The sequence below is a fragment of the Ctenopharyngodon idella genome, chromosome 7, assembly GCF_019924925.1.
Source record: "Ctenopharyngodon idella isolate HZGC_01 chromosome 7, HZGC01, whole genome shotgun sequence".
Taxonomy (NCBI): Eukaryota; Metazoa; Chordata; class Actinopteri; order Cypriniformes; family Xenocyprididae; genus Ctenopharyngodon; species Ctenopharyngodon idella.
Window position 1 is genome coordinate 40531106 of NC_067226.1, and position 20436 is coordinate 40551541.

The 20436-nt window shown below is 39.4% G+C and overlaps 1 protein-coding gene across 6 annotated transcripts in view; it reads left to right on the forward strand.

The window, feature by feature from the left end:
• cacnb2a (calcium channel, voltage-dependent, beta 2a) overlaps positions 1-20436 on the forward strand; it is a 46660-nt gene that overhangs the window by 13733 nt on the left and 12491 nt on the right. For 3 of the 6 annotated variants that reach the window (XM_051899917.1, XM_051899920.1, XM_051899916.1), the window contains exons 3-10: positions 5463-5585; positions 7011-7147; positions 7455-7531; positions 9998-10131; positions 12478-12558; positions 15581-15639; positions 16315-16424; positions 18518-18669. In XM_051899917.1, coding sequence (XP_051755877.1) covers positions 5463-5585; positions 7011-7147; positions 7455-7531; positions 9998-10131; positions 12478-12558; positions 15581-15639; positions 16315-16424; positions 18518-18669 — 873 coding nt within the window. Of the gene's footprint in view, positions 1-5462; positions 5586-7010; positions 7148-7454; positions 7532-9997; positions 10132-10362; positions 10383-12477; positions 12559-15580; positions 15640-16314; positions 16425-18517; positions 18670-20436 lie in introns of those variants that run through there. The other 3 variants (XM_051899919.1, XM_051899918.1, XM_051899921.1) reach the window with 2 other exon arrangements.

Genomic DNA, 20436 nt, shown 5'->3' on the forward strand with positions numbered 1-20436 from the left:
GCAGTGTCTCTCAGAAGTCAAGATGGGCAGAGGATCACCAATTCCCCAAAACCATACTGGATGCCCGTGATCTTCGGGCCCTTAGACGGCACCAGAAAACATTGTTGGTGAACACAATCCACCGTGCCATTCGCCGTTGCCAGCTAAAACTCTATAGGTCAAAAAAGAAGCCATTTCTAAACATGATCCAGAAGCGCAAGCGTTTTCTCTGGGCCAAGGCTCATTTAAAATGGACCGTGGCAAAGTGGAAAACTGTTCTGTGGTCAGACGAATCAAAATTTGAAGTTCTTTTTGGAAAACTGGGACGCCATGTCATCCGGACTAAAGAGGACAAGGACAACCCAAGTTGTTATCAGCGCTCAGTTCAGAAGCCTGCATTTCTGATGGTATGGGGTTGCATGAGTGCGTGTGGCATGGGCAGCTTACACATCTGGAAAGGCACCATCAATGCTGAAAGGTATATCCAAGTTCTAGAACAACATATGCTCCCATCCAGACGTCGTCTCTTTCAGGGAAGACCTTGCATTTTCCAACATGACAATGCCAGACCACATACTGCATCAATTACAACATCATGGCTGCGTAGAAGAAGGATCCGGGTACTGAAATGGCCAGCCTGCAGTCCAGATCTTTCACCCATAGAAAACATTTGGCGCATCATAAAGAGGAAGATGCGACAAAGAAGACCTAAGACAGTTGAGCCTGTATTACACAAGAATGGGACAACATTCCTATTCCTAAACTTGAGCAACTTGTCTCCTCAGTCCCCAGACATTTGCAGACTGTTATAAAAAGAAGAGGGGATGCCACACAGTGGTAAACATGGCCTTGTCCCAACTTTTTTGAGATGTGTTGATGCCATGAAATTTAAAATCAACTTATTTTTCCCTTAAATTATACATTTTCTCAGTTTAAACATTTGATACGTCATCAATGTTGTATTCTGAATAAAATATTGAAATTTGAAACTTCCACATCATTGCATTCCTTTTTTATTCACAATTTGTACAGTGTCCCAACTTTTTTGGAATCGGGTTTGTAGATGAAACGGCTTGCTGTAGGGATGTAACGATTCACTCAACTCACGATTGTAATGACGGGTCGGCAGAATGTGGATCCATTTGCAGCTTTATTAAGATAAACACCACAGCAGACAGGGGCAAAGGCAGAGACATAAACAGGGGCAGGCAATGGTCGAGGCAGGCGGCAGACAAACAGAGTAGAGTCACAGGCAATGGTCGAGGCAGGCGGCAAACAAACACAGTCCAAACAACAGGCAAGGATCAGGGCAGGCGGCAAACAAACACAGTCCAATAAACAGTCCAACGGCAACAGAAATACAATCCACAAGAAAACGCTCAGTAGTGATCACCGGGGCAAATCAAGACTTTGCAAAGGGTGTGTGTGTGTGTGTGTGTGTCTTAAATAGTGTGAGTGTGATGAGGTGCAGGTGTGTGCGCAATCAGTCCCAGGAATGAGGGCCTATGGGAAACGTAGTCCGAATGTAAACCAGTCAATATTCAGGTGACGGCTCCCTCCGGTGGTGCGGAGGAGGAGGCGCGAGAGCCACATTCGTGACAACGATTCAATGCGATTCACGATACTGGTTTCACGATTCGATTTTCTCACGATTTTCTCACGATTTTTTTTAACAAAATGAGATTTAAATGAGAAAGTGTCTTTTTATTATTTCTCAGACAAAATGCTGCATATTTGTGAAATTGAAATATCTTTATAACAAAACTAAATTAAAATTTTAAAACAGATCCTAAATCAAATAAATAAATAATACAAATAAAAGAAATCTCTTCATATGAGTACATGAACAAGATGATCTGTAGCCATTTAAAATTAGAGGCAACCACTGCATTTTAATCACAATCCCAACAAAGATGCTGCATACATGCAGCATGAGCAGTTTTTAATTTAAATTAGATTGTATACTTTTTAACATTTGAAGCAAAAACAGAATGTTCAGACTTTAGCTTTGTGAAATTATGTTGCATAAAACTTCATAACAGCACCCAGTCAGCTCTCCTCAAATATACATTCATATAAACCCCCGCCCCAAAATGTATCGCGATTCATTTAGCATCTCAACCGACTTGAATCGTCACATTTTAATCAATTTTCAACCGGTTCCGTATGTATCGTTACATCCCTAGCTTGCTGGCATCAGCATGTCTTAAAGATGGCGTGGAAGCAAGAGTCTCTGTAAGGCAGAGTGTCCACCAAAGTATTTTTTTCCAGCGGATACCGTACTTTTCCAATTGGGAGCACCATGTTTTTTGAATGACAGGAGTGTAACGAGGCGCTGAGCGTCTATTTCACGCTGAAGTACTGAACGCTCTGCGTTTTTTAACAGTCGCCTCGAGGTGAAGAATGTTCGACTTTAGGTAAAACACAGCGCTCATCACTGTCACTTTGTACCCAGCCGTCTAAGGGGTTTTGCACTTCCAGCCTTCATGAACAATTATATATCCCTTATAAATGATTAAATACAAAATTATTAGTAGTTATTAAGATTGATGTGGTTTGGAATTGGTAAAATGTGCTTGGAAAAAAATATGATCAGAAAATCAACTTGCCTAATAATTCTGCACACGGTGTAGAAACAGTACAGAAACTAATTATCTGTGAAAGGAACACTTTTGCAGATATTCCATATCATAGCAAGCAAAGCATCTCAACTGAAAAAAACGCTGTGCTGCCAAAATGCTCTCAAGCGCCCACAGCTAGGTGTTTTCAGCAGAGCGCCTAGAGTTTTCAGCTGGCTAAAAATGCTTTGGTGGACACATGGCCTAATACTCACAGATGCATCTTGTCCATTTAATTAGTTCTGGCCCTGGCTTTCCTCCTTTCAAGGCCTCTGTAAGCAGTTTAGACATTTCAGTGTATTCCAGAACATACTGGGTGCAGTAATTCAGAAGTCCCATTACTTGCCTTAGACCATTAACAGTGAACACTGAAACACTCTTTGAAACACTTGGTTTCGAGGGCTTACAAAACCATTTCTACAGCAGTTAAATGAACTTCTTTGAGTGAGCAATCAAAATGTCATCCACATATTGCAGTATGACAGACCCGTCAGATTCAATTGTCTTGCATACAGGGTCAATGAATGTTGCAAGTGCCTGATGAAACATCGTGGGAGAGTTACAAAACCCCTGTGATATATGAGTCCATGTCCATTGTTGGCCATTACAGGTGAAAGCAACCTTAGCCTGATCCTCAGGTGCTAAGGGGCAAGTCCAAAATCCATTAGAAATGTCTAAAGCAGTGAAATGACGATGTTCAGATCGTATCTCATGCAAAATATTTGCTGGCTTGTAGTCAATTGACAGGCCACATGGGAGAATTGGTAGTGCATGGAACTATGATCCCCTTTTATGTAACTCTTTTGCAACAATGTCAGCTCCATTTTTCAATAAATACTAGTGTCTGGCATCATGCATAGAGCCTGGGATGCTAAGTGGCTGAATTTTTGCAAACCCACAATCAAATTTGTCTTTTGCCCAAACATCAGGGAATTTAGGAATTTCCATTCAGGACGAGGCTCTGTCACACTAGTAGCTTCTCCTAAAGCGCATCCAAATCACAGTGGAGACCAGAACGAGATAAGCAAATTGTTTCATTGCAGCCAAGCACAATCTTATCTTTTGAAAGCAAAACATCATCCTCTAAGTCTTTCAAAATGTCAACACCAATTATTTTGCCTACAGTGTTTTCACCAACCCAGAATTTAGTCCAATATACATTCTCAGAGTTTGCAAGAGGAAGAGGGGTAGGAGAGGATTTGTTATACACTTCTTTGCCATTTAAACCCTCTATGTACAAAGAATCAGATGTGGCTTCAAGAGGAATATTTGTGATAGACACTGCCGCACCTGTATTGATCAAAGCTATGCGTTGCCGGCCTCCCAACAATGCATGAACGAAATGGCGAGGATCAGTTTTATCACAGGAACCGGAGGCCGCTGACCCCTAATACTCACCTAGCAGTTTTCTGTGTTTTGCTAACTCTTTTTCAGACAGTGTGGCGTTCTCTATTTTTGTCTCTTTCTTCCCTTTTCCTTTGTTTACCCGGAAGTTTTTCTTGCAATTTTGACAGAATTTTTCGACACGGTCAGTTCTGCCACAGATTTTACACTTTGAAGGCTAGTTGCGGCAGAAAGGGGATTTATGCCCTGGCTGACCACCCCGGTAACAAAATATCTCATCTGGAGGATTTGTTTCACTTCGTTCGTTGTAAACTTGTAAACGACTCCAACTTAGTGCAGTGAGTCCCAATTGGGAATGTGGACCGAGCCAATGAAAAGCAGTTCTCTGTATTCTTTTGATTTTGATAGTCTTCATTAGGAATGTTTGCAGCACAATATTTTTCATATGCCAAGCAGAAATGCACTACATATTTTAGGGGGTTTTCATTGGCCCTTTGCTTAATTTGAGTCACACATGTCCAGGGAAATGAGCCTCGGCTCAGAATTTCCTGTCCTTTTTTTTATAAGCAGAATCAAATTGCTTCTAACTTATTCCAAAAAAGTTTTGTTTGGGTTAAACCATTTGAAAGGTTCCAACCCTGCAAGCAAGTTATTTTTCTTGGAGGCTGTGAGACTAATCCAATCTCCAATCACTTGAGCAGCTCCTACTTCTGTGTTTCTGAAAACATTATCAGAGACTCTGATTAGAGGAGCCGAGACTGTCCCTCTGGGGAGGGCTGCGCTCTGCTCCATGGGGGTCAGAGAGATTTTTCTGATTTTGGGATCAACATTAGTTTTTGCTTGCGTGGTTGGAAGCCCTGTAGTGTCTGCATAAGGGGGAGAGGCACCTGCAGCAGCAAGGTTGAACAAGCTTCTTAATTCATTTTAAGGATTGTCAGTCTGATTCTCAGTCTGTTGGGCAGCGCCTAAAGTGGCAGGCATGTTGGACAATCTGAGAAGAGAGTTTGGGAGTGGTAGGAATGGATGCACCAGCCAAGGGTTTACACACCTTGGAGCTAATAGCTATTTCACAAGTCACTTCCAGCCCTTTGTGTAAATTACTTGGATCATAACCCACATTAAAGGGTTAGTTCACCCAAAAATTGTATTTCTGTCATTAATTACTCACCCTCATGTCGTTCAAAACCCGTAAGACCTTCGTTCATCTTCGGAACACAAATTAAGATATTTTTGATGAAATCCGAGAGCGTCCTGACTTCCCATAGACTGCAACGTAGTAAAGACACCGTTAGCAACACAAAAGAATATATTTTAAAGAATTTTGCTGTTCAAACAATATGATTGGACCCTATGGTCTTTCATTGTACGGACAATGTCAAAGCACTGATGCATTTTTCAAAATAACTTATTTTGTGTTCCACAGATTTGGTATAGCATGAGAGATGTTGTAATGTTCCAGTCTTTCTCTTCTACCACTCATTAATATTTCATACTTTAGTCACTCTTTGTCCTTCTGCACAGACTAAACCAGTGGCATTTGCAGTACGTACTAATGTTGGCTACAGCGCCTCCTTTGAAGATGATGTCCCTGTGCCTGGAATGGGAATCTCATTTGAGGCTAAAGATTTCCTTCATGTTAAAGAAGTATGTATATACATATACACACATTCATATTCACATATATGCAGAAAAAAAATGAAGAACAATTATTATGGTTGAGTTAAAATCAGTTTTAATGCTGAACAAACCTGAACAAATAAAATTAATACCGTATGTCCATATCACAACAAACACAAAGCACAATACTCAAAATACATCATTTATCACAGATTTTTTTACTCAAACAGACACACATATAAAACAAGGCCTTGTAACACAGTTTATCAGCAAATAAGTGAAATACCCAAAATAAGTTGCCTGAACGTTTGTTTAGACGTTTTCGGAGATGCGAGCTCTAGGCCATCAGCGGCCGCTCAGTGCTCGTGTACCCGCCAAGAACAGCTTCATCTCGGCCAGTGCTTAAGGGATTTTCCGCTGTCTCTTATAGTGGTTAAACATGAGAAATAATTCACTTTAGGTGCATACAACGGGCAATCTTTGGTCTTGTTAATCTATTGTTGCTGAGCAAATCGAATTGGGCTATGTTAAATTTAATAATTTAATATTAAAGCTATATTTAACTTACATTCTGTAGAGCACTGCTTTTGTATGTTTGACTGAATTGTACAACTGCGTTTATTTCCTATTGTCATTTATAATGGCTATTGTTGTTAATTTAAATATTGTTCTTTAATAAATATTATTTTATGTAAATAAAATGTATTTGGTATTGAGAAAGGGTCCATTAGTGCGTAATATGGATTGAGTGAACGTTACATTAACACGCCATTAGATGGCGGCAAACTTTACAAGTGAGTGAGTCAGTCTCAAGAGACTTTTAAATTGAAAGGGACATTTGTAAACAAAGGACATTGTTTTAGCACTGTTATGGAAAATTCCCTTAACTGTAAAAAGGACAAATACAAAGATTGCTTTCCTCAGCGGACATTCAAAAAGATTTTTATAATGGATATAATATTATGGACATCGACCTGAAGAATGAAAGTTATATCAGTCACAGGTAATGCTCGCTCAGGTGATCTCTCTCTTTCTCTCTCTCTCTCTCTCTCTCTCTAATACTGTACAAAATACAATGAGTTTCAATGGATGGACTCAAAATTCCTTCGTTACTAGTTCAGAATTGACTTTTTAGAATTAGTAACAGAGGCTTGGTCAAACTGTCAAATTTAAATTTGAATCCGTGGCAAAAGGAAGTAGTTCTGCACAAAAGAGGGTTTTAAAGACACTCCATTGTTATTTCTTATTTATTTACACACTTGCGCCATCTAACTGTTGTATAAACGCAATATCGCACGGCTATGAGTGTGATATTGCTCATATATATACACAAACACACAATCTATTTTATATATTTAAGATTGTTTATGGCCTTTAAGTTTTGAATTAGACATTTTTACTTTGTAAAGTTCTGTGAGATTGATATTGTATACTTTGTGTGTTTAATGACAGAAATTTAATAACGACTGGTGGATTGGTCGCTTGGTGAAGGAAGGGTGTGATATCGGTTTTATCCCAAGTCCAGTGAAGCTTGAAAGCACTCGCATCCACCTGGAGCAACGTGCAAAACAAGGAAAATTTTACTCAAGGTATCTGTTCCACAAACGCACAACATAATACAGAAAATATAGCTTTGATACACAAAACTAGACTTTGACTGCATTTCTCAAAGGCATTCCTTGTGAAAAAGAAATGCGATTAATTGTATTGAATGTGCACTTAAAAGTCTTAAAAGTCTTTTTAAAAAAAACTGTACTAATATATTAATGAAAAAAAGGCCACTTAAGCAGAGCTTTTTCAGCAGAGTACTCTTAAATACATAAAAGAAAATATATACTCCTTATTCCTTTCTTTTTTTTTTTATTAAGGATTGTATGTTGTTCTTTTCCTTCACAGTAAATCAGGAGCAAACTCTTCATCTAGTTTAGGAGACATGGTTTCAAACTCACGTAAATCAACCCCTCCTTCCTCAGGTAAGTTATCAAAATTGGATGTCACTTTAAAACTCAATGTTATATTTTCAACATTATTCAGTGCATCAAAAAAACTTTTATTTTTGATGTACTTGGTATATTATATTATATATGTCACATCATATTATATTTTAGTTTTCAACACATCCTCTGCCCTAGTCAAAAAATTCTAGATGAATGTGAACCAGATTCAATTTCATTTCAATTTTCTATTGTGGCATGGAACTAATTGTAGTTAAAATTTATTATCATAAAATTGTTCAGTGCTTGATCAGCAAAGGGTTTTGGTCACTGTTTAACATGTGCAAAAACTGAAATCAACAAAAGGGAGACTCTCTGAGTCTGTTAACACTAACAATACTGGGGACTGTGGGGAGTCAAAATTTGAGAAAAGAATGGAGGAAGAAAGCGCTGGAAATGCAGTGGCAGTCACTATTACAACAAAAGATTTAAAATGGTAAGTTTTCCGTGTCAGCTTCTGAAGTTCAGCCTAGTAAACTGGGATGAAGAAATGTCCTCAGATGATGAGAAACACTGTTTGATTTGAGCTACCCATAATGAGTGTGTGGAGCCAAATGTGTGAGGAAAACAGCGGTTTATATATGCTACTCTAGCATTTTGATTGGTCGGAGAATGGAATCCCTCCTCCTGAAGTTTTGTTTGTTTGAAAGGATACTCCATCCAGAAATAAAAATTCTGTGATCATTTACTCACTCTCATGTCACTTCAAAACGTTCTTCTGTTGAACATAAAAGATGTTTTGAGAAATGTTTGTGTAAATATATATATATATATTCTTCAAAATGTCTTCTTTTGCGGTCCACAGAAGATAGAAATGCATACAGGTTTGGAACCACATGAGGGTAAGTAAATGATGACAGAATGTCCATTTTTGGGTGGACTTTAATAACTCCATTGTGTGTAATGCTGGAATCCTGTAAGACAATTCTTCTGTAAAATCCTTTAGGATTGATTCCAAATTATGATAGATATTCCAAACATTCAAGATTTTTTTGACTAGAGCAAACTGAAACAACTGTTGTTCTACAGTTTTGACACTTGATTGAATGTGTGCTTGTAGTGTGACTGTATTTGCAGATAATATAATATTAATGAAATAAAAGACCACTTAAGTGCACTTAAAGAAAGTAAGGGACAGTTTTTATGGCTGTTTCTTAACACACTTAAGTACACTTTTAAAAAGTCTAATTTGTAATGTCAAATGAAATTATTAAGTTTTAATAATCTTATGTCGTGCTCTAAAGAGGTTCACTTATTTTGATGTGTTGACTAACATACTAAAGTACATGTGAAGTACTTGATTATAATTTTAACTGTAGCTAATATATTTTAAATGTACTAAATTGCAACTTCATCTTTACAAATGCATAAATACAGATATATTTAATTACACAACAAACAAGTTTCAATAGTAATGACATTAAATGCCTTTCAGTACATTCAACAGTACACTTTAACCATATTTTAAAGACAATAGAATTATGTAATTATGAAATCACACATAAAGATGTATTTAAGTCCTACTTAAGTGGGTCAAAAAAGAATTTCAGCAAATTGCATTTAATATAAATTTAAACTAATATATTTTCACTTTAATTGCAATTAATACTCGGTTAAAGGGTTAGTTCACCCAAAAATGAAAATTCTGTCATTTATTACTCACCCTCATGCCGTTCCACACCCGTAAGACCTTCGTTCATCTTCAGAACACAAATGAAGATATTTTTGATGAAATCCGATGGCTCAGTGAGGCCTGCATTGCCAGCAATGTCACTGACCCTTACAAGATCCAGAAAGCTACGAAAAACATATTTACATACCTTAATATTATAAAGCGACGAGAATACTTTTTGTACGCAAAAAAAACTAAATAATGACTTTCCAACAGTATCTAGTGATGGCCGATTTCAAACACTGCTTCATGAAGCTTCGAAGCTTTACGAATCTTTTGTTTCGAATCAGTGGTTCAGATCGCCTATCAAACTGCCAAAGTCACGTGAACTATTGAAATTTCAAACACTTATGAAGCAACAAAGCGTCGTTTACTGAAATCACGTGACTTTGGTGCTCTCTTACGGGTGTAGAACGACATGAGGGTGAGTAATAAATGACATTATTTTCATTTTTGGGTGAACTAATCCTTTAAGTGTTCATAAATATTAAATTTAGTTTGCACAAGCATATTCTTTTAAAGTATATTATTTCCATAACAAGTACTTTTTTTAAAAAAGCATGTGTACTTTTTCACAAGTGTCTGTTTTTACTGAAATGTAAGTATGCTTCATTGCATTTTTTGTGTACATTCTTAATTGTTGCGTTATAAATCATTGTTTTAAAATGAATGTTGTACATTTACAAGTGTCTATCTTATGGTCTGTATGAATTCCCCCTTGTGTTTTGCTGAAGCTCATATGTAAGTGTGTGCATTTATATATGTGTGTGTAGCTGTGGACATAGACGCTGCAGGGTTAGATCCAGAGGAGAGTGACCCTCCTCCCCATCAGCGTTCTCCCAAAGCCAGCCCAAACACAGTAATATCCCCTTTAGCCCGCGAGAAACGAATGCCTTTCTTTAAGAAGGTAAAGCATGCCGATGGACGCTCCCTCGTTCTGCATCTGTCTGTCACCTCCTGCACAGCAGCATCATGCAGAGCCTGTTATGTTTGTCATCGTCTCAACGTTCATGCCAGCTTATTCCACTCACTCTTTCCCTTCTCTCTCTCCCTGTCTTTTCTTTGTTCCTCTGAATCCCAATCTTTCACACTCCCTTGGTCTTTTCTTTTTGTCTGTTTCCCTTCCTCCTTTCCTCAGCTAAGCAGAGGCATAAGTCGGTAAGTTAGGCCTCACAGAGAGCCGTGCAGTGGATTCCTGAGGCCTGCAGAGGGTCATTCCTGTTATGCAGTACCTATGCTTGTGCTGTAGTTTATTAATTATAGCTTAGTGTTTTTTACACAATGGAAAGAAAATTAACAGGATGCCTAAGAGGATGGAAATAAAGAACCATTGCTCAGATTTGCGAAATGTTGCGAATTGCGAAATTTCACAGTCAATCAAGTCATTGCAATAAAACTCCATGTTTTTGGGAGTTTTGTGAAAAAGTTCCCCACACAGTTTACACTCGTGTTCAAGTCGGTCACACAAATTCACTGCACTGACCAACAAAAAACTGCTTGGGTTGAAAGTGACTTCTGTGTGAGCTGTGCTTCATACATTGCTGCACTATTGACAATAGACAATGGACTTTTTTGCCTGTGAAATTTAGCTGAAATTTTGCTAATGTGATTGCGCCTTAATACACTTTTCAAAATAAAGGTTCCGAAAGGACCATTTTTGGTTCCTCAAAGAACCTTTCAGTGATCAGTTCTTAAAAGAACCTTTTTTTTCTTGGTATGAAGAACATTTTAATAATCTAAAGAACCTTTTTCCGCTATAAAGAACCTTTTGTGCAATGGAAAGGTTCCATGGATGTTAAAGGTTCTGCATGGAACCATAGATAACCTTTATTTTTAAGAGTGTACAAGAGATGTTTGTGCTGTTGTTTTTCCACCAAATGGCATTAGATGTTAAGTTGAACCAAAACCACTCAAACCAAAGTAGTGAAATTGTTTTTTTTTTTTTTTTTTAAATTCATTTCACACCTTATGCTTAGTTAATTATAAGACAAGTAACTACTATAATCTGGTATGAATCCTACTCCTGAGGGCCACACTCCTGCAGAGTTTAGCTCCAATTTACATGCCTGGAAGTTTCTAGTAATCTAGAAATCCTTGATTAGCTGGTTCAGTTGTGTATAATTAGGGCTGTGGATGCTGGCCCTCCAGGAGCAGGATTGGACACCCCAGTCTTTAAAAATTGTAAGTTTAATATTTTATCCTCTGTGGGGCCGTTTACATGACACCATTTTCAATTAAAAATGAAAACTTTTTATACTTTTTGGCCCTTCATTTATAGACAAAAGTGTTCTGGGGGCCTGAAAATGCAAACTTTTGAAAACTAATTTCCAAGTGCAAGTTTTTGAAAACGATACCGCTATCATCTCTCTGCAAACTACAAAAACGCGAATTTGTGAAAACGGTGACGTCATGCACATTACGTGTTTAGTCTGTAGGCACGTAGTTTTTCTTTACAAAGTGACATCGCCAACTAATGGCCTGGCAGCATAATACAGCGTTTTTAGTCGTTTTCACGGATCCCTGTGAATGGGAATCATTTTGACAACATTGTTGTCTGTACGTGAAAAACGCAAAGGAAAAACTTTTCCGTTTTTATTACATCGTTGTCGTGTAAACGTACCCTGAATTAAGACATGAAAATGTACAACATAGTAGGAATGATCGGATGGCCACTTCCTAGTAACCCTGTGTGGGTCTCCCTTCTGACATTTCTCTTATACAGCTTTGAATTTGCATTTGTTGTGTGTGCATGTTTAAACACTGAAATTATTATTTATACAATTACATACAAAGTTGTATATATAATAATTTTCTAATAACAGTGCTGTTATAAAAGCCTGATATTAACAAATCCTTTTGCATTTACTAAACTCCTCAGTATGAATGAAACACCCGATGTGTGTTTGTTTTAGTTGGGTGTCAAACTTAATTTGAGATCAGGCAAAACTAATGCATTACATCAGTTAACTAGAACCACTTAAAAAAAAAAATGTAATTTAACGGAAATATTTAGCAATACAGCAATGTAAGAACAGGACATACTCAGCCTGCTGACATTAAATTTGACACTTGCAATGTAGATATTGATCTTGAATATGGATAATTAGTATTTGCAATCAAACTGACTGCCCCCCCCCCCTTTATCCCTCCTAGATGTGATTGTAAATTGGGTGTTCTGTGTTTGTATTCTGTGAGGTGTGTGTGTATGCACACATCAAAGAGGTTAATGTTGTGTTTTTGTGGTGCTCTACAGACAGAGCATATTCCTCCGTATGATGTGGTGCCCTCTATGAGACCAGTGGTGCTAGTTGGACCCTCCCTCAAGGGCTACGAGGTCAGGTGCTGCAAAAAGCATTGTGACTTCATAGAGAAGATATTTAAGGGCTAATTCACCCAAAAATTGGCAATTGTCTACCTTTATGTCACTCAAACCCCTTATTTAGCAGAATGTCCATGCTGCTCTTTTCCATAAAATGAAAGTACTGTGAAGGTGTAAAAATGACAAAACATTGCAAACATAGGATGTTTTTAGGATGTTTATATATATGTCTATACAATTTGTCTACACAACTCAACCCCAATTGATATATATATATATATATATATATACATATATAATTAAAGGGGTTGTGACATTAATTTTTTCAATTTGAAAAAAAAAAAAAAAAAAACTTGCGGAAAAAACAATTTTTTTTTCATTCTGACCCTCTGAAATGAACCATTTTTAAGGGGCAGCTCCTTTAAAGGGTTAGTTCACCCAAAAAAATGTAATCAGTTACTCACCCTCATGTCGATCCAAACCCGTAAGACTTTCGTTCATCTTCGGATAACAAATTAAGATATTTTAAATAAAACCTGAGCGATTTCTGTCATTCCATTGACAGCTACGCAACTACCGCTTTGAGGCTTCAAAAAGTTAATTAAGAGATCGTAAAATTAATCCAGATGAAACAGACATAGCATTATGAAATCATTTACTTATGGTTTGTGAGGCAGCTGCTGTCAAATCTGTTGACTGCTTCATGTTTCAATAAAAGATTCTTTGCGAACTCTCCATTATACTGTGCCTCGTTTACAAAACAAAATGCTCTGAACAAACATATAATCCTTCCATGCGATCCGGGACACCATTAAAATAAACCATCCACTTGTTACCGACGCTGGGGTCCTTCTGAAGTCTGTACAGATACAAACGACCTGTTTAAACTGGACGTGACAAAGTGAACCTTCTTTCACTCATCCATTTGTCCTGTTGTCGACAGATTCAAGTGTGTGGAGTATGTCAGAAACTGAATGCGCATCTGTATACTGTATCCAGTGTAGACAGCGTCAGTGATTATAATGGGTTCTATTTACTTTTGACGCAACGCTCATATCGTGTAGGAAAATGTCAGCCATTAAGCTTCTGAATGCCAGTGGGCGGGGCTTATGGGGCGATGACGTATAACTATTTGTTGATGTATTGCTCTGGAGGCAGTCATATGCAAATATATTTACCCCTGTGATGTCACAAATCCCACAATATCCAAACAAGCCATTTTTGGAGCTTGATTAAATAAATGCTTTGTTTATAACGAGGAGGACGTTTTAAGCTATGAAACTATCAGGAAGTTTTAATGGTTCAAGGACCTCTTATATGTCAAAAGATCAAGGCAAATTTGAGAAATATAAGTAATGACACATTCATCTTAAAAAACAGATCTGTGTAATATTTCATATTAATATTAATATAAAATTTACATTCTGTGACTTTTTTGTGTCTTTATGTTGGCAGTGTTTGAATTCCGTGATTATTCTTGATAAAACATGATTTAGAGAACAAAATTATACTCTTATGTCTGCTATTATATTAAAACTATTTCAGGTGTATAGCGGCCCCTAAAACTTTTGTGCTATACTGTGGGGGGCACCGGGAACAATTGCGCCCGGGCACGATTGTTCCCGGTGCCCCCCGCAGCGTTGGTTTCACACTCAAAATGATTCTATCAAACCCTGGTGCGTTTGCGTTCATCTTACGTCATCACAGACGTGCAAGGCGCTTGACAGAAAACAGAATGCGGGTCAATAAATTGTGTTTTTTATTAATGTGGTGCTATTATGTGCAGCAGAGTAAACGACACTTGTGTTTACTGTATGTGCGCCGCATGTAGCCGGTTTTCCGCTGTTTGCAAGCAGCCTATTTTGAGGAGACAGCTGATTGCCATTAATTTGCCACTCTGATTGCACTCGCAAAACATGAATACACTGCAGGCTCACTCCTGCTTGAATCCAAGGTAAATCATCGTAATCTCTTACATGTGTTTCATTTAAGTAAATACATTACAATCGGCGAAAATGCATGCGCAGGTTACTTTACTTCCCGAACAAGTGCGCACCCGAGTCCGTGTTGCTATCATATTCACGCAAACCGCGGCACAGTTCGAGTGCAACCGAACTCAGACCACCTCCTTCAGATAGTCTCGGTTGTTTCAGTTGCGGAAAGTATCCCGGTGCGTACCCAGGTTCACATGACAGCTTTCACATTAGTTATTTTTTCATGCGAACCGCATTAAACTGCCAGTGTGAAAGCCCCCTTAAAGTCTTCTAAAGCAGGGTTGCCAGGTTTTCACAACAAAACCCATCCAATTTCTACTTAACACTATTTCTACTTAGCCCAAAACTAGCCCAATCGCATTTCAGGGGGGTCTCCCGGTAAAAATCGCATTCTGCGGGGTAAAATCCGTGTTTTTGGTGGGGTTCCTCTGGTAAAATACGCATTCCAGGGGCAAAATATCATGTTATTTGGGGTCGCTTCAACCTGTGACAGCAGTGTTAAAGTAGCCCAATTCCGCATGAAAACCGCAGACTTGGCAACACTGTTCTAAAGTCATATGTTTCTATGAAGAACAGACAGAAATTTAAGCTGGTTTTCACTGAAAATCCTGCCATATGCACTAGTTCTCCTGATGTGTTCAGCATACAGTTTGAAAAGAGAAACCTGGACATTTTGCTCATCTAACATGTAAATAAATAATGACAAATATCAACTGACAAAAATAATACAGGTGTTCAGTGACAAATTTGAGTTGGTAATGACTGAATTTTTTTATTTTTTGGGTGAACTATTTCTTTAAATGTCATAAATCTTCATGCCTCGTTACGGTCATCTTTTTAGACATGCACAGTATTTAAGCACTTATAATATATTTTCCCAGTCTTACATGAATCCTTATTACTTCATATTTACACTTAATTGTAAAGCATTTAAATTTATGCTGGCTTTATGACTGTTCTGGAAATATAATGTGCAAAAGTTAAGGCTAAGGCAGGAACAGGAACAAAAAAACTTAACATGTTCCATTTTTGTGTGTAAACAGGTTACAGATATGATGCAGAAAGCGCTGTTTGACTTTCTGAAGCACCGCTTTGAGGGAAGGTAAGTCTTTAAGCTGTTTCTCTTCCTCCTTCACCCTCCTTTGGGATAGTTTATATATTTGTGTGTGTATGTCACGTGAGTGTACAGTGTTTCTTTAAATAGTCACATCTCATTGCCTTAATTGGCCATGCTGGTCCATAAGCACACAGCTGAGTCACATGCTTGTACCTTCCCTCGACTGCAGTTTTCCCGACACGGCTGCTCTGTATTTCCAGTATGACATTTAAAAAAAATCTGTTGGTGAATGTTTTGGTGAATCCCATTCAGTTCATTTTGAAATGTTTTTTTGTTGTTGTTGTTTTTTACAACTCAACTCAATCCTGACCAAATTCATAATAATCCAATTAAAATGCTTTTTTAATGCATATACATAAAAAAATTGCATAATACAGGAAAAACAATGGAAGACTGGATAGAGATAAACGGATGTGTGCAATGACTAATTCCACTGTAATTTAAATGGAAATCTTGTAAAAAAACAGTCTAAAACAAAGAAGCCTTCAGAAAACATTGCGTGTATAATGCATTTGAAATACTAGTATTCCATACCCAAATACACAGAAGCTGCACACACAGTTCTAGATCTAGATCTTTTACCACTACAAATGGTGTCCAGGACATTGGTAATTGCTGCTCATGTTGTCTCTTTCACTCTCCTTGTTTGCTCTAACTCAGGATATCAATCACAAGGGTAGCTGCTGATATTTCTCTGGCTAAGCGCTCTGTGCTGAACAACCCCAGTAAACATGCCATCATTGAGCGGTCAAATATACGCTCCAATTTAGGTCAGTGAAAGTGTTTGAATTTCTTATTTATTTGGTATGATGGTTTGGTGTGAATGACCAAGAAAAGAAATATAATGTGGAATGTTGAGATTTAGGAATTAAGCAATTTCCTTCAGAGGTATTCTGACAAAAAAAAGTTCTTGCTTGCATGAATTGTAATCTCTTGTACAGTTTTTATTATTGACTTTGCTTTCTACCAGAGAAGGACAAATACATACTTTCACACAATAGAGGATATTTATATATAGTTATATAACATATAATAATTATACATAATATAGTTCAGTTTTCTGTTATTTTCTGATCTATTGAGAAGATAAATTATAGCATTCTATGAATATCTTATTCATTATTGGAGAGATAATAAAAAAAAATACACAATGTAACACACACACCCATATATATATATATATATATTCATATTCAATCGCCGATCAGGCATAACATTATGACCACTGACAGATGAAGTGAATAACACTGATTATCTCTTCTTCACGGCACCTGTTAGTGGGTGGGATATATTAGGCAGCAAATGAACATTTTGTCCCCAAAGTTGATGTGTTAGAAGCGGGAAAAATGGGCAAGCATAAGGATTTGAGTGAGTTTGACTAGAGCCAAATTGTGATGGCTAGACGACTAGGTCAGAGCATCTCCAAAACTGCAGCTCTTGTGGGGTGTTCCCAGTCTGCAGTGGTCAGTTTCTATCAAAAGTGGTCCAAGGAAGGAACAGTGGTAAACCGGCAACAGGGTCATGGGCAGCCAAGGCTCACTGATGCACGTGGGGAGCGAAGGCTGGCCCGTGTGGTCTGATCCAACGGACGAGCCACTGTAGCTCAAATTGCTCAAGAAGTAAATGCTGGTTCTGATAGAAAGGTGTCGGAATACACAGTGCATCACAGTTTGTTGCATATGGGGCTGCATAGCCGCAAACCAGTCAGGGTGCCCATGCTGACCCCTGTCCACCGCCGAAAGCACCAACAGTGGGCACATGAGCATCAGAACTGGACCATGGAGCAATGGAAGAAGGTGGCCTGGTCTGATGAATCATGTTTTCTTATACATCACGTGGATGGCCGGGTGTGTGTGCTTCGCTTACCTGGGGAACACATGGCACCAGGATGCACTATGGGAAGAAGGCAAGCCGGCGGAGGCAGTGTGATGCTTTGGGAAATGTTCTGCTGGGAAACCTTGGGTCCTACCATCCATGTGGATGTTACTTTGACATATACCACCTACCTAAGCATTGTTGCAGACCATGTACACCCTTTCATGGAAACTGTATTCCCTGGTGTTTGTGGCCTCTTTCAGCAGGATAACGCGCCCTGCCACAAAGCAAAAATGTTTCAGGAATGGTTTGAGGAGCACAACAACGAGTTTGAGGTGTTGACTTGGCCTCCAAATTCCCCAGATCTCAATCCAATCGAGCATCTGTGGGATGTGCTGAACAAACAAGTCCGATCCATGGAGGCCCCACCTCACAACTTACAGGACTTAAAGGATCTGCTGCTAACATCTTGGTGCCAGATACCACAGCACACCTTCAGGGGTCTAGTGGAGTCCATGCCTCAATGGGTCAGGGCTGTTTTGGCAGCAAAATGGGGACCAACACAACATCAGAAAGGTGGTCATAATATTATGCCTGATAGATGTGTATCATAATATGTAGTTTGAAATACAGATTAAAGATAAATTTCTAATAAAATAAGTTTTATTAAATTAAAGAAAAAAACAAACCATTAAACTGTGTGATCATAATGTTTTTGTTTAGTATACGGTTAGGAATTATTATTGGAATGTGGTGTTTCCTCCAATGTACTAAAAATAATTATGAATGGAAATTTAATGAAGTTGTTTGGAATCAGAAGGAAATTGGAATCAGAAATGGAACCAATTTTTAGGATTCCATTTCTTAATTGCGTGTCTGTAAAGTTGTTCCTAGTTTGTTGAACTCATTGCATTGCATACTTCACCACATTATTCTTTCTGAATTGTAATAGTAGCTTATTTGCTTCCAGTGATTTAGTCTCTATAATGTCTAGACCACTCTATTACCACTATTACTCTTTCATTCTTGTGTATGTGTGCGTTTATAGCGGAGGTACAGAGTGAGATAGAGAGGATCTTTGAGCTGGCTCGGACATTGCAGCTGGTGGTTCTTGACGCGGACACAATAAACCACCCAGCCCAACTGGGAAAAACTTCTCTTGCACCTATTATTGTCTACATCAAGATCACCTCTCCAAAGGTATACATACAGTCTCAATCACGTGTATTTGTGTGTAAATCCTGTGTATCTCACCTGTTACCTTGTGAAAAAGAAACACACTTTAGCATATCCTTTAAAAGAACATACTTAAGTGCAAACTGAATAATTTTTTTTCTGACACTTAATTGCATGTTAATTGCAATTAAATGAAAATGTTTAGTTTACATTTATATTAAATGCAATCAGCTGAACTTTAGAGTGTTTTTGACCCACGTAAATACATCTTTATATGTATTTGAATCTTGTATGTCATGTATTTAAATTTACACATTTGTAACAAAGTGTAACGTGTACATTCTGTTCCCTTTCAGTCGGTCACGTTCGACGTACGTCAGTAGTGACCGACGAATTGGGATATCGCTAGAGAGCCCTATCAGCTTCGAGTGAACTACAACGGGCCAATGGAGTTGGCGTGCGATATTTGCATAATGCGCACCGCCCCCGCCAGGTGGTATAAATAGGGGAGCAGATGCCATCGCACTCTGTCTTTCGCTTCGGAGCCATCTAGTTGTGTTCCAGCTTTCAGACTTCTAGAGTGAATTCTTCAAGCCAAGGAAGAAAGGAAAATTACTTCTTGTGTTGGTGTGACGGCACTTCAGCGAGGTCGCGAGCTTCCCGAGGAGCCTGAGCTTAAGCTCTCAACTGCTGTTTTTACAGCATAGAATTTCCAAATTCCCAGCTGTTGTCTGTTGCGATTTGGGCCGGTTCCTCCGTTGTGTTCGGGGAGTGGTGTACCCGAACACATCGTGACATTCCCTGTGTGCTTCAGCACAAGAGAGCTGAATTTTCCCCTCCTAAAAGAGCTTCACAGACGAACCCTGTGTCTTTTTCAAGATGTCATTTCGTCTGTGCGTTACTGGATGCGGTCGTTCATTGGTCCCCGCTGACGGCCACAATCGCTGCATCACGTGCCTGGGCGTTCAGCACGCTGAAGCAGCTTTTGTGGATAGTTCATGTTCTCATTGCGGGAACATGACTATTGCAGTGTTGAGATCGAGACTCTCGTTCCTTGGTTCTCAGGGAGCGGGGGGCCCCCCTTCTCTGGCTTCGGCCGGGGTGACGGTGTGTCGGCGTGTAGGCAGGGTAATCTGAGGATCACGGTCAGGGCTTCCCCGCCGAGCGCCGCTCCACGGGCCCCTGTCCCCTCTACCTCACTGCAACTGGTGGTGTTGCCGACTGAGCGTGCTGGTCCCTCTACGGAGCGACCAGACGTTTCTTTCGGAGCACCGCCGGATGAACGCATGTCGATCGCGGCATCGGAAGGTGAGCAAGAGTCCTCGGGAGATGAGGACTCGGCTGCGTTACCTCCCTCCGGGACCGTAGCGTTGTCCGAGCCCGATCCTGAGTTGACGGCTATGCTTTCCTGGGCTGCCGAGGCTCGTCTGGAACCCTCCACCGTGTCCCGAACCTTCTTGGCTCAATGATTGGTACCTCGGGGTGGCCCGCGCTGGTCCCCAGCGCCCCGCCCCGATGCCATTCTTCCCGGAGGTGCATGATGAGGTGACCAGGTCCTGGCGGACGCCCTATAGCGTTCGTGCGAGACCTGGTCCCTCGTCTGCCTTCACCAACCTGGATGGCGGGGAGGCTAGGGGATATACGCGGATTTCCCTAGTCGAGAGGTCTGTTGCGATGCAACTGTGTCCAATGGCCTCCGGCTGGCGTGGTGAGCCGCGTCTCCCATCCCGGGCCTGTAAATTCTCGTCAGGCTTGACAGAGAAAGCTTACAGAGCCTGCGGACAGGCTGCC